This window comes from Heterodontus francisci, chromosome 10, assembly GCF_036365525.1.
Source record: "Heterodontus francisci isolate sHetFra1 chromosome 10, sHetFra1.hap1, whole genome shotgun sequence".
NCBI classification, from domain to species: Eukaryota; Metazoa; Chordata; class Chondrichthyes; order Heterodontiformes; family Heterodontidae; genus Heterodontus; species Heterodontus francisci.
In genome coordinates this window covers 12173978-12188070 of record NC_090380.1, presented here as the reverse complement: position 1 = coordinate 12188070, position 14093 = coordinate 12173978, and the positions used below count along the sequence as shown (strand labels likewise).

The 14093-nt window shown below is 45.9% G+C and overlaps 1 protein-coding gene across 5 annotated transcripts in view; it reads right to left on the bottom strand.

The window, feature by feature from the left end:
• The window catches only part of LOC137374291 (ankyrin repeat and SOCS box protein 9-like), a 106789-nt gene that overhangs the window by 85901 nt on the left and 6795 nt on the right, over window positions 1–14093 (bottom strand). For 3 of the 5 annotated variants that reach the window (XM_068040101.1, XM_068040106.1, XM_068040105.1), the window contains exon 2: window positions 10108–10229. In XM_068040101.1, the coding sequence (XP_067896202.1) occupies window positions 10108–10195 (88 nt within the window). In that variant the 5' untranslated portion in view covers window positions 10196–10229. Of the gene's footprint in view, window positions 1–10107; window positions 10230–10329; window positions 10679–14093 lie in introns of those variants that run through there. The other 2 variants (XM_068040104.1, XM_068040102.1) reach the window with 2 other exon arrangements.

The window sequence follows — 14093 nt, the reverse complement described above, 5'->3', positions numbered from 1 at the left end:
AAAAGGGGCAGACATCAATTTTGAAACCAATGTGGGTGTAACTCCAAATTACATTTTCCTCCAGTCCGGACAAAACTCAAAGAAACTCCAGGAGGAAGATGGAAACCCTGCTACATTCGAATAACATGTGATTTTACTTAAGTGTTAGCAAATTATCAACTCCAAATGGACATTTAAAACATAAAATGCAAATGCTATACCAATATATGGTTAAATGATGCTTAGACAAACCTAACTCAAATGATAAAATATTAATGTCAATAGTTAATAAGATGAACACCAACTTGCTTGGTCATGGCAGTCAATAGGATGGGAACATAAGAATGGCACCAACCAATGAATCTGTATTCTCATGTTACCGCATGCTCATTGCACCAAGGTTCCAGAGATGAAGGTTCTTCACTAGTTTCTATAAACTGCTTCAATGGACATTATGGTGAGATAAGGAGACATCTGTTAGGTCATGCACGCTAGAAGAACCTTCTCTAAATCCTGCCTGTTCTCACATTGAGACATGACATTTGATGTTAAGAATACACTGGCCTGACATTCTGACAGCAACAGATGTGGGTTAAGCAAAAGAATGATAAATGAAGGAGGTCATAAGTATACAGTGGGAGAGAAAACCTTTTGGGGAACATCCCCACAGGGGCGGCACAGTGGCTAGCATTGCAGCCTCACAGCTCCAGTGACCCGGGTTCGGTTCTGGGTACTGCCTGTGCTGAGTTTGCAAGTTCTCCCTGTGACTGCGTGGGTTTCCTCCGGGTGCTCCAGTTTCCTCCCACATGCCAAAGCCTTGCGGGTTGATAGGTAAATTGGCCATTGTAAAAAAAAACATTGCTCCTGGTGTAGGTAGGTGGTAGGAGAATTGAGGGAAGGTGGGGATATGAGAGGGAAAAATGGGATTAATATAGGATTAGTATAAATGGGTGGTCGATGGTCGACATGGACTCGGTGGGCCAAAGGGCCTGTTTCGGTGCTGTATCTCTCTATGACTCTGAGAAAAATGTTCTCTGACAGTCTAAATGAACAAGAGTGTCACTATCCACTTTACCTGCAATATCCTCAAAGGATAGCAGGCAGGATCTTCTTATTCAAAATTCATTTTGAATGTTTAAGTTATTGCAATACAGGTACCCCTCTAGCGTACCTAATCCTCCTTCCAACATCCCACTTCCTTTTCAGACCACAATCTCTTCTGATTTACAACGTGAAGATATTGTAAGCAAGCACTTCTTGCTTTCCACCCCACCCCTCACCACAACCTACCCTTGTGCCTTGATGCAGAGGCTGAGGGAGGAAAGCAGTGCAGATATCTTGGTGAGAAAATCTTTATTGTGCTTGTTGGGTGGGAGAGAAAGAGGATTTTGAGTGAGAGGGTGGAACAAGGGGAAATGCTCAAAAAAGAAATTGACAGAGGAGTAGGGAGTCAGGCCAAGGTGTGATTTGGTGATAAGCGCCACACTGCCACAATGGTCTTGATGGGGCATGGAGTGAAAGACAGAGCTAGGTGGGGAGGGCTTCACTTAGGGAGAAGGCGTCAACGCCCCTCAGTCAGGTTTCTGTCAATGCCATGATGTCATGGCATTCATCCACAATGTGCTCATGGATGGCAAAGGCCTTGTTCATGAGCAAACAGACATTCTGGAGGGAGAGGCAGAGGCGCTGGTAGCTGATTCTCTGGCCGAGTCCGCAGGGTCAGCACTGGGAAGGATTAGTTGAATGGGGAGGAGATTGGCAAGAATAGTCCTCAGTTAGCATGCTGGTGGGAAGGTTTTAGACAGAGTAGGATGGGGCAATTGGCACTGTTGCTCATAAGGAGGCAGTAACAAGTGCCTCGATGGGCTATTCAGCAGGACGTTCCTATACCCAGCACATATCCTCTAGTCTTCTGACATTGGTTTCCAGTATATCCCTGTCCTCTACTACAGTTTTCAGCCATCATTCCTTCCACTTTGGAATCTGCATCCTGAACTCCTCTGCTTGCCACCATCAAATCAACAACACCACCAAATACTCCAGATTCTGGAAATCTGAAATAAAAGAAAATGCTAGAAAAACTCAGTTCAGGCAGCATCTGCAGAGAGAAAAATATCACCCGTCTTCCTGCCCAGATTGCAACTCTGTGACATGACTTAGAATATTTTGCCACGCTAGAGGCACTATAAAAGTGGATGTTATCAGTACATATTGGGGGGAGGCAGTGACACAGTGGTAATGTCACTGAACTAGTAATCCAGAGGCCCGGGCTAATGGAGATATGAGTTCAAATCTCACCATGGCAGCTGGTGGAATTTAAATTCAATTAATAAATAAATTCAATTAATTAATTAAGCTGGAATCTCTACAGGACAAGATGAACCCTGACATGCAGATATCACACCACTGACATAATTTTATGCCCAAGTGATCAAGGGATATGGGGAGAAAGCGGGAACAGGGTACTGAATTAGAGAATCAGCCATGATCTTTTTTGAATGGTGGAGCAGGCACAAAGGGCCGAATGGCCTTCTCCTGCTCCTATTTTCTACGTTTCTATGTTAAAAAAAATGCCATCTGGTAATCAAGATATCAGCTCACTGAATTAGTAATCCAGAAACCCAGGCTAATGCTTGGGAACATGGGTTCAAATGCCACCATGACAGCCGGTGGAATTTAAAATCAATTAATACATTCAGTTAATTAATAAAAATCTGGAATTGAAAGCTAGTCTCAGTAATAGAACAAAGAACAGTACAGGACAGGAACAGGCCATTCGACCCTCCAAGCCTGCGCCGATCTTGATGCCTGTCTAAACTAAAACCTTCTGCACTTTCAGGGACCGTATCCCTCTATTCCCTTCCTATTCATGTATTTGTCAAGATGCCTCTTAAACGTCTCTATGGTACCTGCTTCCACCACCTTCCCCGGCAGCAAGTTCCAGGCACTCACCACCCTCTGTGTAAAAAAAAAAAACTTGCCTCGCACATCCCCTCTAAACTTTGCCCCTCGCACCTTAAACCTATGTCCCCTAGTAACTGACTCTTCCACCCTGGGAAAAAGCTTCTGACTATCCACTCTGTCCATGCCACTTATAACTTTGTAAACCTCTATCATGTCGCCCCTCCACCTCCGTCGTTCCAGTGAAAACAATCCGAGTTTATCCAACCTCTCCTCATAGCTAATGCCCTCCAGACCAGGCAACATCCTGGTAAACCTCCTCTGTACCCTCTCCAAAGCCTCCACGTCCTTCTGGTAGTGTGGCGACCAGAATTGCACGCAATATTCTAAGTGTGGCCTAACTAAGGTTCTGTACACCTGCAGCATGACTTGCCAATTTTTATACTCTATGTCCCGACCGATGAAGGCAAGCATGCCGTATGCTTTCTTGACTACCTTATCCACCTGCGTTGCCACTTTGTGACCTGTGGACCTGTACGCCCAGATCTCTCTGCCTATCAATACTCCTAAGGGTTCTGCCATTTACTGTATACTTTCCACCTGCATTAGACCTTCCAAAATGCATTACCTCACATTTGTCCGGATTAAACTCCATCTGCCATTTCTCCGCCCAAGTCTCCAACCGATCTATATCCTGCTGTATCTTCTGACAATCCTCAACACTATCCGCAACTCCACCAATCTTTGTGTCGTCCGCAAACTTAATAATCAGACCAGCTACATTTTCCTCCAAATCATTTATATATACTACAAACAGCAAAGGTCCCAGCACTGATCCCTGCGGAACACCACTAGTCACATCCCTCCATTCAGAAAAGCACCCTTCCACTGCTACCCTCTGTCTTCTATGACAGAGCCAGTCTGTATCCATCTTGCCAGCTCACCTCTGATCCCATGTGACTTCACCTTTTTTACCAGTCTGCCATGAGGGACCTTGTCAAAAGCTTTACTGAAGTCCATATAGATGACATCCACTGCCCTTCCTTCATCAATCATCTTTGTCACTTCCTCAAAAAACTCAATCAAATTAGTAAGACATGACCTCCCCTTCACAAAACCATGCTGCCTCTCGCTAATAAGTTAGTTTGTTTCCAAATGGGAGTAAATCCTGTCCCGAAGAATCCTCTCTAATAATTTCCCTACCACTGACGCAAGGCTCACCGGCCTATAATTTCCTGGATTATCCTTGCTACCCTTCTTAAACAAAGGAACAACATTGGCTATTCTCCAGTCCTCTGGGACCTCACTTGTAGCCAATGAGGATACAAAGATTTCTGTCAACGCCCCAGCAATTTCTTCCCTTGCCGTATACTCAGTATTCTGGGGTAGATCCCATCAGGCCCTGGGGACTTATCTACCTTAATGCTTTGCAAGACACCCAACACCTCCTTCTTTTTGATAATGTGATGACTTGAGACTATCTACACTCCCTTCCCTAGGCTCATCATCCACCAAGTCCTTCTCTTTGGTAAATACTGATGCAAAGTACTCATTTAGTACCTCGCCCATTTCCTCTGGCTCCACACGTAGATTCCCTTCTCTGTCCTTGAGTGGGCCAACCCTTTCCCTAGTTACCCTCTTGCTCTTTATATACGTATAAAAAGCCATGAGATTTTCCTTAATCCTATTTGCCAATGACTTTTCATGACCCCTTTTAGCCCTCCTGACTCCTTGCTTAAGTTCCTTCCTACTGTCCTTATATTCCTTAATAGTGCCATGAAACTATTAATTGTTGTAAAAACCCATCTGGTTAACGAATATCTTTTAGGGAAGGAAATCTGCTGTTCTTACCTGGTCTGGCCAATGTGATCCAGAACCACAGCAATGCGGTTGACTCTTAACTGCCCTCTGAAATGGCCTAGTTAGGCCAATTAGGGATGGGCAACAAATGCTGGCCTTGCCAGCAATGTCCACATACCATGAAAGAAAAAAAATATACATTTGATGATTTGTAATCATTTTTTCATTGGGAAACTGATACTATGGGGGAACTTAGTTACTTGGGGACATAGGTTTAAGGTGCGAGGGGCAAAGTTTAGAGGGGATGTGCGAGGCAAGTTTTTTTTTTTTTACACAAAGGGTGGTGAGTGCTTGGAACTTGCTGCCGGGGGAGGTGGTGGAAGCAGGTACGATAGCGACGTTTAAGAGGTATCTTGACAAATACATGAACAGGATGGGAATAGAGAGATACGGACCCCGGAGGTGCAGAAGGTTTTAGTTTAGACAGGCATCATGATCGACCTTCAACCCTACTCCCCATCGGCACCCCGCCCCCGGCCACACGATGACATGTAGGAGAGAGTAAGTGGAGAGTGTTAAATTGGTAAAAATGTGAAACTCGACTGTCGCCTGCCGTTTCCCAGGGTTTGGGAAACCCGGAAGCTGAACGGAGATGAGAACAGCCGGATCAAGCAGGTAAATGTCATGCCAGAGCTGCTTGGGGTCAGGAAGAGCTTTCCCCCATCCCACCATGATAATCTGCCATGATCTCTCATGACCCGCACACTCAAATCGAGGGCCCCTCCTGCCCTGTCAGGTGGACTCCAAAGATCCCATGGCGCTATGCTGAAGAGGAGCAGGAAAGTTCTCACCAGTGTCCTGGCAAATAGTTATCCCTCAAACAACATCACAAACTTATCTTCTGGTCATTATCACATTATTGTTTGTGGGATCTTGCTTCATGCAAATTGGCTGCTATATTTCCTCCATCATAACAATGACTGTACTTCAAAGGTACTTCATTGACTGTGGGACATCCTGAGGTCATGGGTTGTGAAAGGCACTATATAAATGCAAGTAACAACAATAAAGAAACACTGCATGAAGTGACAGAGACTTTTCTAAAATGCCCGTTGCCAGCGATTCGAGGTAGTTCGGTCTCTAGAAGCAGCAGCAAGATTCAAAACATTGCAAAATGGCCAAGCTCACTACTTGAGCTCCTATTTAAAACTATTTCTCCTCTTCCTGTACAATATACTGAATCTAGGGTCCAAAAGGCGAGCGATCCAATAGCACCAGTGTGCAGGATTATTGTTTAATTTTAAAAATTACATATCTGAATGTTTCTTCCATACCCAACTAGCCCCAACACAAGAAAAACCTCAGGGCATACCAAAGTGCTTTACAACCAATGAAGTACTTTTAAAGTGTAGTCATAGTTGCAAATGAGACAGCCAATTTGCATGCAGCAAGCTCCCACAAACAGCAATGTGATAATGACCAGATAATCTGTTTTTGTGATGTTGACTGAGGGATAAACATTTCAAAGTAATTCATGACAACGCTACGTCATCGCCGACGTCATCAGGCTGCGCCGCGGTGCGCACATGCGCAGACGGTCTCATGCCCTCTGCGCATGCGCTGCAGTCCGGCTTGCCAGGACCGATTTGCGCATGTGCAGATGACGCGGTACGCACATGGTCTCCTGATCTCTGCGCATGCGCTGCGGTCCGGCTTGCCAGGGCCGTTTTACGCATGCGCAGATGACGTCATCGCGTTACGTCGTCTTCCTAGGGCAACGCGCCAGGTTGGCCTCTGCGCATGCGTCAAAGCTTCGGCGCGACTTTTTGAAAGTGGAAGGAGGAGAGGTTTCGTCGGGCATTTTATCTGAATTATTTATTCGTTTTGGAGACTTGCTTCATTTTTATTTGACACAGGAGATTGTTCCAAGGTAAGCTGCTCTGCCTTTTGTAAGTTGCTTTGAAAACATTTCCATTGTCTGGGCCATCGCATGTTCTCCAGTCCCTGTTGTAAGCTGCTCTGAAAACAGTTCCATTGTCTGGGCCACCGCATGTTCTCCAGTCCCTGTTGTAAGCTGCTCTGAAAACATTTCCATTGGCTGGGCCACCGCATGTTCTCCAGTCCCTGTTGTAAGCTGCTCTGAAAACATTTCCATTGTCTGGGCCACCGCATGTTCTCCAGTCCCTGTTGTAAGCTGCTCTGAAAACATTTCCATTGTCTGGGCCACCGCATGTTCTCCAGTCCCTGTTGTAAGCTGCTCTGAAAACAGTTCCATTGTCTGGGCCACCGCATGTTCTCCAGTCCCAGTTGTGAGTTGCTGTGTGCAGGCAGTACATGTGCTGCAACCTACCGTCTTAACGGTCACTTTCGTTTTTGTAACGTTTTAATGGAGTGCATTCTGTATTTCTTATCTCATCTCATGTTTCCCGTGAGGAGACTGGACTGGCTGCGGCAACAGACTCTCCGCTGGCAGCAAGGACTGGCTGATGAGATGGAGCCATTTACTATGCCCAATTGCCCGGAAGCACCTTCGGATGGAGGTAGTCACGTGTCACAAACCCTGGATCCTGAGCGTCTCACCCCCTGGCCTAATGATCTGATGGACCATACATATGCCTGCCTGTTCAAAGCTCCACTTCCCCTACCTGCGGTACCCTCTCCTTGCTGCTCAGTTACACAGTTACCTGCTCCTACACCCATCAGAGCAGTGCACATGGGCACACTGTTACCTGCTCCTACACCCATCAGAGCAGTGCACATGGGCACACAGCCACCTGTTTCCCCATCCGCCTTTGAAACAACCATGCAGAGCCTTGTGAGACTCCGCTATTGCCAGCTGCTGCCTGTCAAGCAGAGAGGGCATCCAAAGGGGTCAAGCACTTGGGGAACATTCAGCAAGAAGAGACTGAGCACTAAAAGAAACAAGCATGCCGTGTCCAGTGGTAGCAGAAATGTGAATGCTCTTGCTGTGAACACAACTGGTGATAGTAGTAGGCAGGATTAAATGGGAATTGATGGAAAGACGCACGAGTAACATAACCACTAGCAGGAAACTGCTGGGCTAAATGGCCAGCTTTATGTTCATAGCCCAAAAGAAATGTGCTTCTTTTCCAGCATCCTCACATCATTCATGTTTTCCGAGAGGAGCATTGAACCATCACGAGATAGGGGCAGTAACATCATCCTGCCTCCTACAGCTGAGGTGGGTACTAAGTGATTCATTGGCGGGGTTATCAGTACATGCCTTTACCGCAGAACACAAAGCATGCTCAACAGTAATTTCATTGGAGGGAGGGAAGCTCTGACACTGATGTTCTTTCCTTATTTCCTTTCATGTAAAACGTGCCCTTGAGAAAACAATCCTTTACACTTAAGGACGGCATTCAAGCAAAGGAGGCAGTGCAGGAGAGGACGCAAGGATGTGCTGATTCCTGCATCTGAGGTGGGTAATAAGTGCTTCATTGGCGATGTTATCAATTGGTGCCTTCACTGCAGAACTTAAAAAGGTGTGCACAACAGTAATTTCAGTGGATGGAGGGAGGCAAGCTCTGACTCTGATTTGTTTTATTTCTTTTCATGTAAAGCATGCCGTCGAGAAAACAAGACCGCCTTTGTTGACAACGCGATCCTTGAGACTTAAGGTCAGCATTCAAGCAACGAAGGCAACTGGATCATGCTGCGGAGCTGGTCACTATGTGGAAAGGAACATTGCATTTATGGATGAATTGGGAGTGCACATCGGGATGCGTTTGGGGAACATTCAACAAGAATAGACTGAGCTCAGACTCTTGTGACTTTGCCTTCTTCACATGGACAATACAGTAGTGGAATAGAGAGCCAAGCGTTCATTCACCACAAGGCTCTCCAGGAACAATCTCTTTAGCTGTGCATAGCAGAGACTCGGCCTGTCTGTCTCACGGGAATGCTGGAAACACAACACTCATGTATCCATGCGCAGCAGTTCCTCGGATGCTTAATGAACTTAATAAAACTTCTCAATAATTAACCCCAGAATTGTTGAGGCTTTGTTTTGCATGCTATTTCCCCGACTTTGCAACTGCACTTCAGATATTCAACTGTGGTGGAGGGGTGGAGGTAGGGGGGTAGAGGGAGGGGTGGAGGTAGGGGGGTAGAGGGAGGGGTGGAGGTAGGGGGGTAGAGGGAGGGGTAGAGGTAGGGGGGTAGAGGGAGGGGTAGAGGGAGGGGGGAGAGCAGGGAGGGGTGGGGAGAGGGAGCATGCAAAATGCAGGGACCAGACAGTTGCAATGCCTGAAGTACTGTGGAGAAGTAGGGGAGAAGCAACTGGATTGGGCATCCGCAGCTGGAGGGAATGGCTGAATGGAGAGGGCCGGATGCGAGAGGCCGTAGAGAGCTGCGGGGAACGAGTGTGCGAAGACCTCGGTGTCGCCGGGTCCAGGGACTGGCCGGTAAGTCTTTTGCTGTTGTGTTTCTGGCGCATGAACAGAAAAAGACACTCCTCTTCCGCTCCGCTGCTCCCCCCCCCCTCCCTCCATCCTCTTTCCCCCCCGCCTCCTCCTCTCTTTCTTTCCCCCCCGCCTCCTCCTCTCTTTCTTTCCCCCCCGCCTCCTCCTCTCTTTCTTTCCCCCCCGCCTCCTCCTCTCTTTCTTTCCCCCCCGCCTCCTCCTCTCTTTCTTCCCCCCCCCATCCTCCTCTCTTTCTTCCCCCCCCCATCCTCTCTTACTTTCCCCCCCCCCCCTCTTACTTCCCCCACCCTCGACACCCTTAGCGCTGCTCTCCCCGGCCCCCGCGCTGCTCTCCCCGGCCCCCGCGCTGCTCTCCCCGGCCCCCGCGCTGCTCTCCCCGGCCCCCGCGCTGCTCTCCCCGGCCCCCGCGCTGCTCTCCCAGTCCGGCCATTGTATACTGCCACGTGTGCGTTAGGTTGCCTCTGTGTGATTCTTTGAACAGCGCCATCTTTAGTCCTGGCAGCTGCAACAGTCGCAATCTGTGACGTTTTCGTGGCACATGCTGTATTTGTGCATGTGCCACAACAGCGCCACCTACCGTTAGCGTTGTCAACAAATGCGGTCTAAATATTTGGTCAGGACCTGTTCTTTTTCAAAATAGTGTCATGGGTTCTTTTACATCCATTTGAGAGCGCAGATGGAGCCTTGGTTCAACATCTCATCCAAAAGACGGCAGCACAATGCAGCACTCCCACAGTACTGCACTGGAATGTCAGCCTTGATCTTTGTGCCCAAGTCTCTGGAGTGGAACTTTAATCCACAAATTATAAGCTACAGGGTTTCATCTGATAAAATATTTTCCATTAAAATAGATTAAATAGGAAACAGTCTGTGCTCTGAGTATGGTACTCCTCCATGGAGAGCTACCACTAAAACACAGCACAGGTACTGGGTCAGAATTGCATACTATTCCTTGTTAGTAACAAGTATTTGAAAAGCTTACCACTCATCAATGGATGGGAGATATAATCCCCATACAGACTCCCTCCTGCAGCCTCAGACCGTCTGCTGTTTTCATTCTCAGTAGCCATTTTTCACCAGAAATGTAGCTGCATTTAACAATTCCTGCAGAAAGCAAAACTGTAAATTGCTTATTTTGGACCTTAGTGAAAAATACTTCTGGAAATGGGTAAAGAGGAGCTTAAGTTCCAAATCTTTGCTGTACTTTATGCTACATTACCCGAGTGAAGATGGTAACAGCTGCTGGCGTGCTGGTGAACCAGACTTTTAAAAAGTCTGAGCATTTGAAAGCATACGTGATGATGTCACCTAACTTGTAGTGCCACAGCCAATCAAAGGAAACACCAGCAGCAGTGAAACTTGGCAGAGCAGGCAAATGTGTGATTAACGCCAAATGAGTTCAGTGAGTCAGGCTACAGTATAACCAACAAGCTCAATTGCTTTGCTGAGTAACAGAGTAACATCCTTTAAATTATTTAGTAGCACAGTCTAGGCCATGCAGAGGCCACTTGTTCACTGGTGAATAGTATGACAAAGATTCAACCTGCAATCTGTAAACAAGTTAGAAAATAACAGATTAAAAGTTTTCTACTGCACAAATGTTTCAGCCAAGAATTCCTTAGCGAAGGTCAACTTAAAATAAAAATAAATCATTAATACTATAGACAAGGGTAGCACTGTCTGCTTCCAGCAGCAGCAATAAAGGAGCCGACCGGCTAGGATAGGGTTTTTAAGCTGTGTGTGCAGTCCTAAATTCCCTCCCTTTTGATTGTGCCTGACGCCTTCCTGCTCCACCTATGACCTGTTCCCACAGGTCCCCAGCTATGGCCCCGTCACTAAACATCTACTACCCACCAGCTGGCTGTTGGGCAGGAGTCTGAATTGATTTATTTAAAATCAAGGCCTTGCTAAGATCACAGGGCCTGCAAATCCTCAGGCTTGCTGGGCTTTTGGTCCGATACAGAACTCTTCCACTTCCTCCCCAATATCCAGGCCCTTATGTACATGCATTTCCTCTATGTTACATATATATTCAGTAAAATGATTCTGCCACATCTAGGTGTGCTACTTTTAAATCTGAGCTTTCCACCTATTGTATTTTTATGGATGTCTCCATTACTTGCCTTTCAGCCCTCCTGAAGCTAGATGGTGCTGTAACTCCACAGTGCCATCTGCTTCGCCAGACAATTGCCTCCACCAATATACTTCAGGGGTTCACCCTGTCCCAGCCCCCACATTCCCCTGCCATCTGTTGCCTTTGGATTGCTGGAGGCTATTACCTGCCATTTGACTGCACTGCACCCAATTGGTGCCCCAGCCTCAAATCCCTGTATTTAAGTAAGTGTTCACATGCATGTTGGTGGGGGGGTTCACATGTACATGAGGGGCCATGGCATTCCATCAACAAAACTGGAGGTTTTTGGGAAATTTTGATCTAAAGAACACCGATAATGCTCCATTGATTTTACAGGACACCCACTGGTAACAGTGCTGCATTATGATGCGATTCTCCTGTTATTTGCTGGGCAGATGGAAAGAAATACACATGTGCAAGATTTCAATTCACAATCACAACTTGACACTGACCCACAAACCTTCTCTGATGTTGAGGAAGGAGAAGGGAAGTGTAAAAATTGCTGACTTATACAAACAGGTGGGCAAGTGGGCAGACAGAACCAAACAGCAAGTTCACTCATTCATATTGAATGCTGTCTCTAAAGGTAGCTTTGTAATTGTAGACATTGCATAAGATATGCTGCTGACACTCAGCTCTACTTCACTTCTCGACTCCTCTACTGTTGCCAAATTATCAGACTGCTTATCTGACATCCAGTACTGGATCAGCAGAAATTTCCAATATTGGGAAGACGGAAGCCATTGTTATTTGAATGGATTGATCTGATCATCTTCCTCTGACCTGTGTGCAGTAACTTTGAAATTGAAACTGTAGGTAAGTAATATAGGGAGGAAGCTAGAGGAAAATAAATCAACATGTGACTGAAGGGGAACATCTGAAGTTAGATAAAGGAAAATCCACATTGTAATCAACTTCTGGAAGTGAGTCACAGATTGACAGAAAAGAATGACACTTTCTACTGCACAATATGAAACAGTATTGTTAATTAAGACAAGATACAAAATAAAAAGTACAACACCTCAAATAGCTTCGAACTGGCGATTTTCATGATATAGTATAATGTGGACTGAACTAAAAAAACACTGCTCACAAGGTTTAAGCCTACATTAAATTATTGTAAATAATTTGAGAACTGTAGTAAAACAATACGAAAGCATTTGTGCTTTGACTGCCTGGGGTTATTGTGCACCGTGAATAAATTAGGTAATGCTATTATATACGAGAAAAAGGATAACAACCTACCTACACTTGTTTGGCAATTTTCCACTTTTGAGCCTCTTTACATTAATATTCAACAAGGCAATACACTTCTTTTTCCACATGTAAAATTCTTATTACACAGGAGGGAAATACAGTAACTACCTATTTACTTTAAAATTTCCACAGCACTGCACTGACCCCTCCCTTCCCCGACTCTACCACCTCCAGGAAGGAGTGAACAAACTCAATTAAGTCATCAACCAAGTCACTGCCCTTCACCTCAGAAGGTAACTTTAGAGCTGTTCTGATAGCTGGCATCTTGGCCCACAATGGCAAGGACTACAGAGATGTCCAATATCAACAACTTAAAAGGGAGTAAGTTTTACTTTAATGAACAAGCACAGTATATTCATTTCAAAGAGCAGGTTACTACCACATGAAGTGCTCATCACAGGTAAATTAAAGAAAACTAATGCAAATAAACATACACAGGTCATTGACTTTTACAAATAGTTTATAACCCTTTTTTCTTAATTTATTCTCAATGTGGGGAGGTCATTGGCAAGACTGGCATTTACTGGCCATTGCTAGTTGCATAAGCTGGTAGTGGATCTCCTTCATGAACTCCTGCAGTCAGTGTGGTGAAGGTGCTCCCACAACGCCGTTAGGAGTTCCAGGATTTTGACCCAGCAACTGCGAAGGAGTGGCAATATATTTCCAAATCAGGATGGTGTGCGTTTTGGAGGGGAACTTGCCAGTGCTGGTGTTTTTCATGCATCTGCTGCCATTGCTCTTCTAGGTGTTGGAAGTCACTGGTTTGGAAGGTGTCGTCAAAGAAGCCTTGGTGAGTTGCTACAGTGCATCTTGCAGATGGTATAAACTGCTGCCACTGTGCGCCAGTGTGGATGGGGTGCTGATCAAGCAGGTTGCTTTGTCCTGGATGGTGTCGAGCTTCTTGAATGTTGTTAGACTGTACACATCCTGATAAGTGGGGAATTATTCCATCACACTCCTGACATGGTTCCTGGTTGAAGAGGCTTTGGCATGTCTGAAGATGAGACATTCGCTACAGAATACCCAACCATTGACCTGTTCCAATAGCCACAGTATCTAGTTTCCAGTCAATGGAAACCCCAAGGATGTTACTGGTGGGGGAACGGAGAGATGATTAATGCCACTGAATGTCAAGGGGATGTGGCTAGATCCTCCATTACTGGCACTTGTGCGGCACAAATATTATTTGCCACTTATCAGCTTATGCCTGAATGTTATTCAGGACTAGCTGCATGCAGGCACAGGCTACTTCATCATCTGAGGAATTGTGAATGCAACTGAACAGTGTGCAATCATCAGCAAACATCCCCACTTGACCTAATGATGGAGGGAAGATCATTGATCAAGCAGCTGAACATGGTTGGGCCTAGGACACTACACTTGTGATGGAATCTGCAGTTTGCAGGACCAATGGGGGAGCGTGTGTGAACTGTTATCTGAACAGATGACTTGTTGAATGCTCTGTTAGGTGCACTGACCCCTGTTTTTGTTTTTAAAGACAGACCCTAACTGAAAGGGAAACTGTAAGTGAAACAGAAACAGAAACTAAAATTTCAGGTTTCTGGGGAAACCAAAAC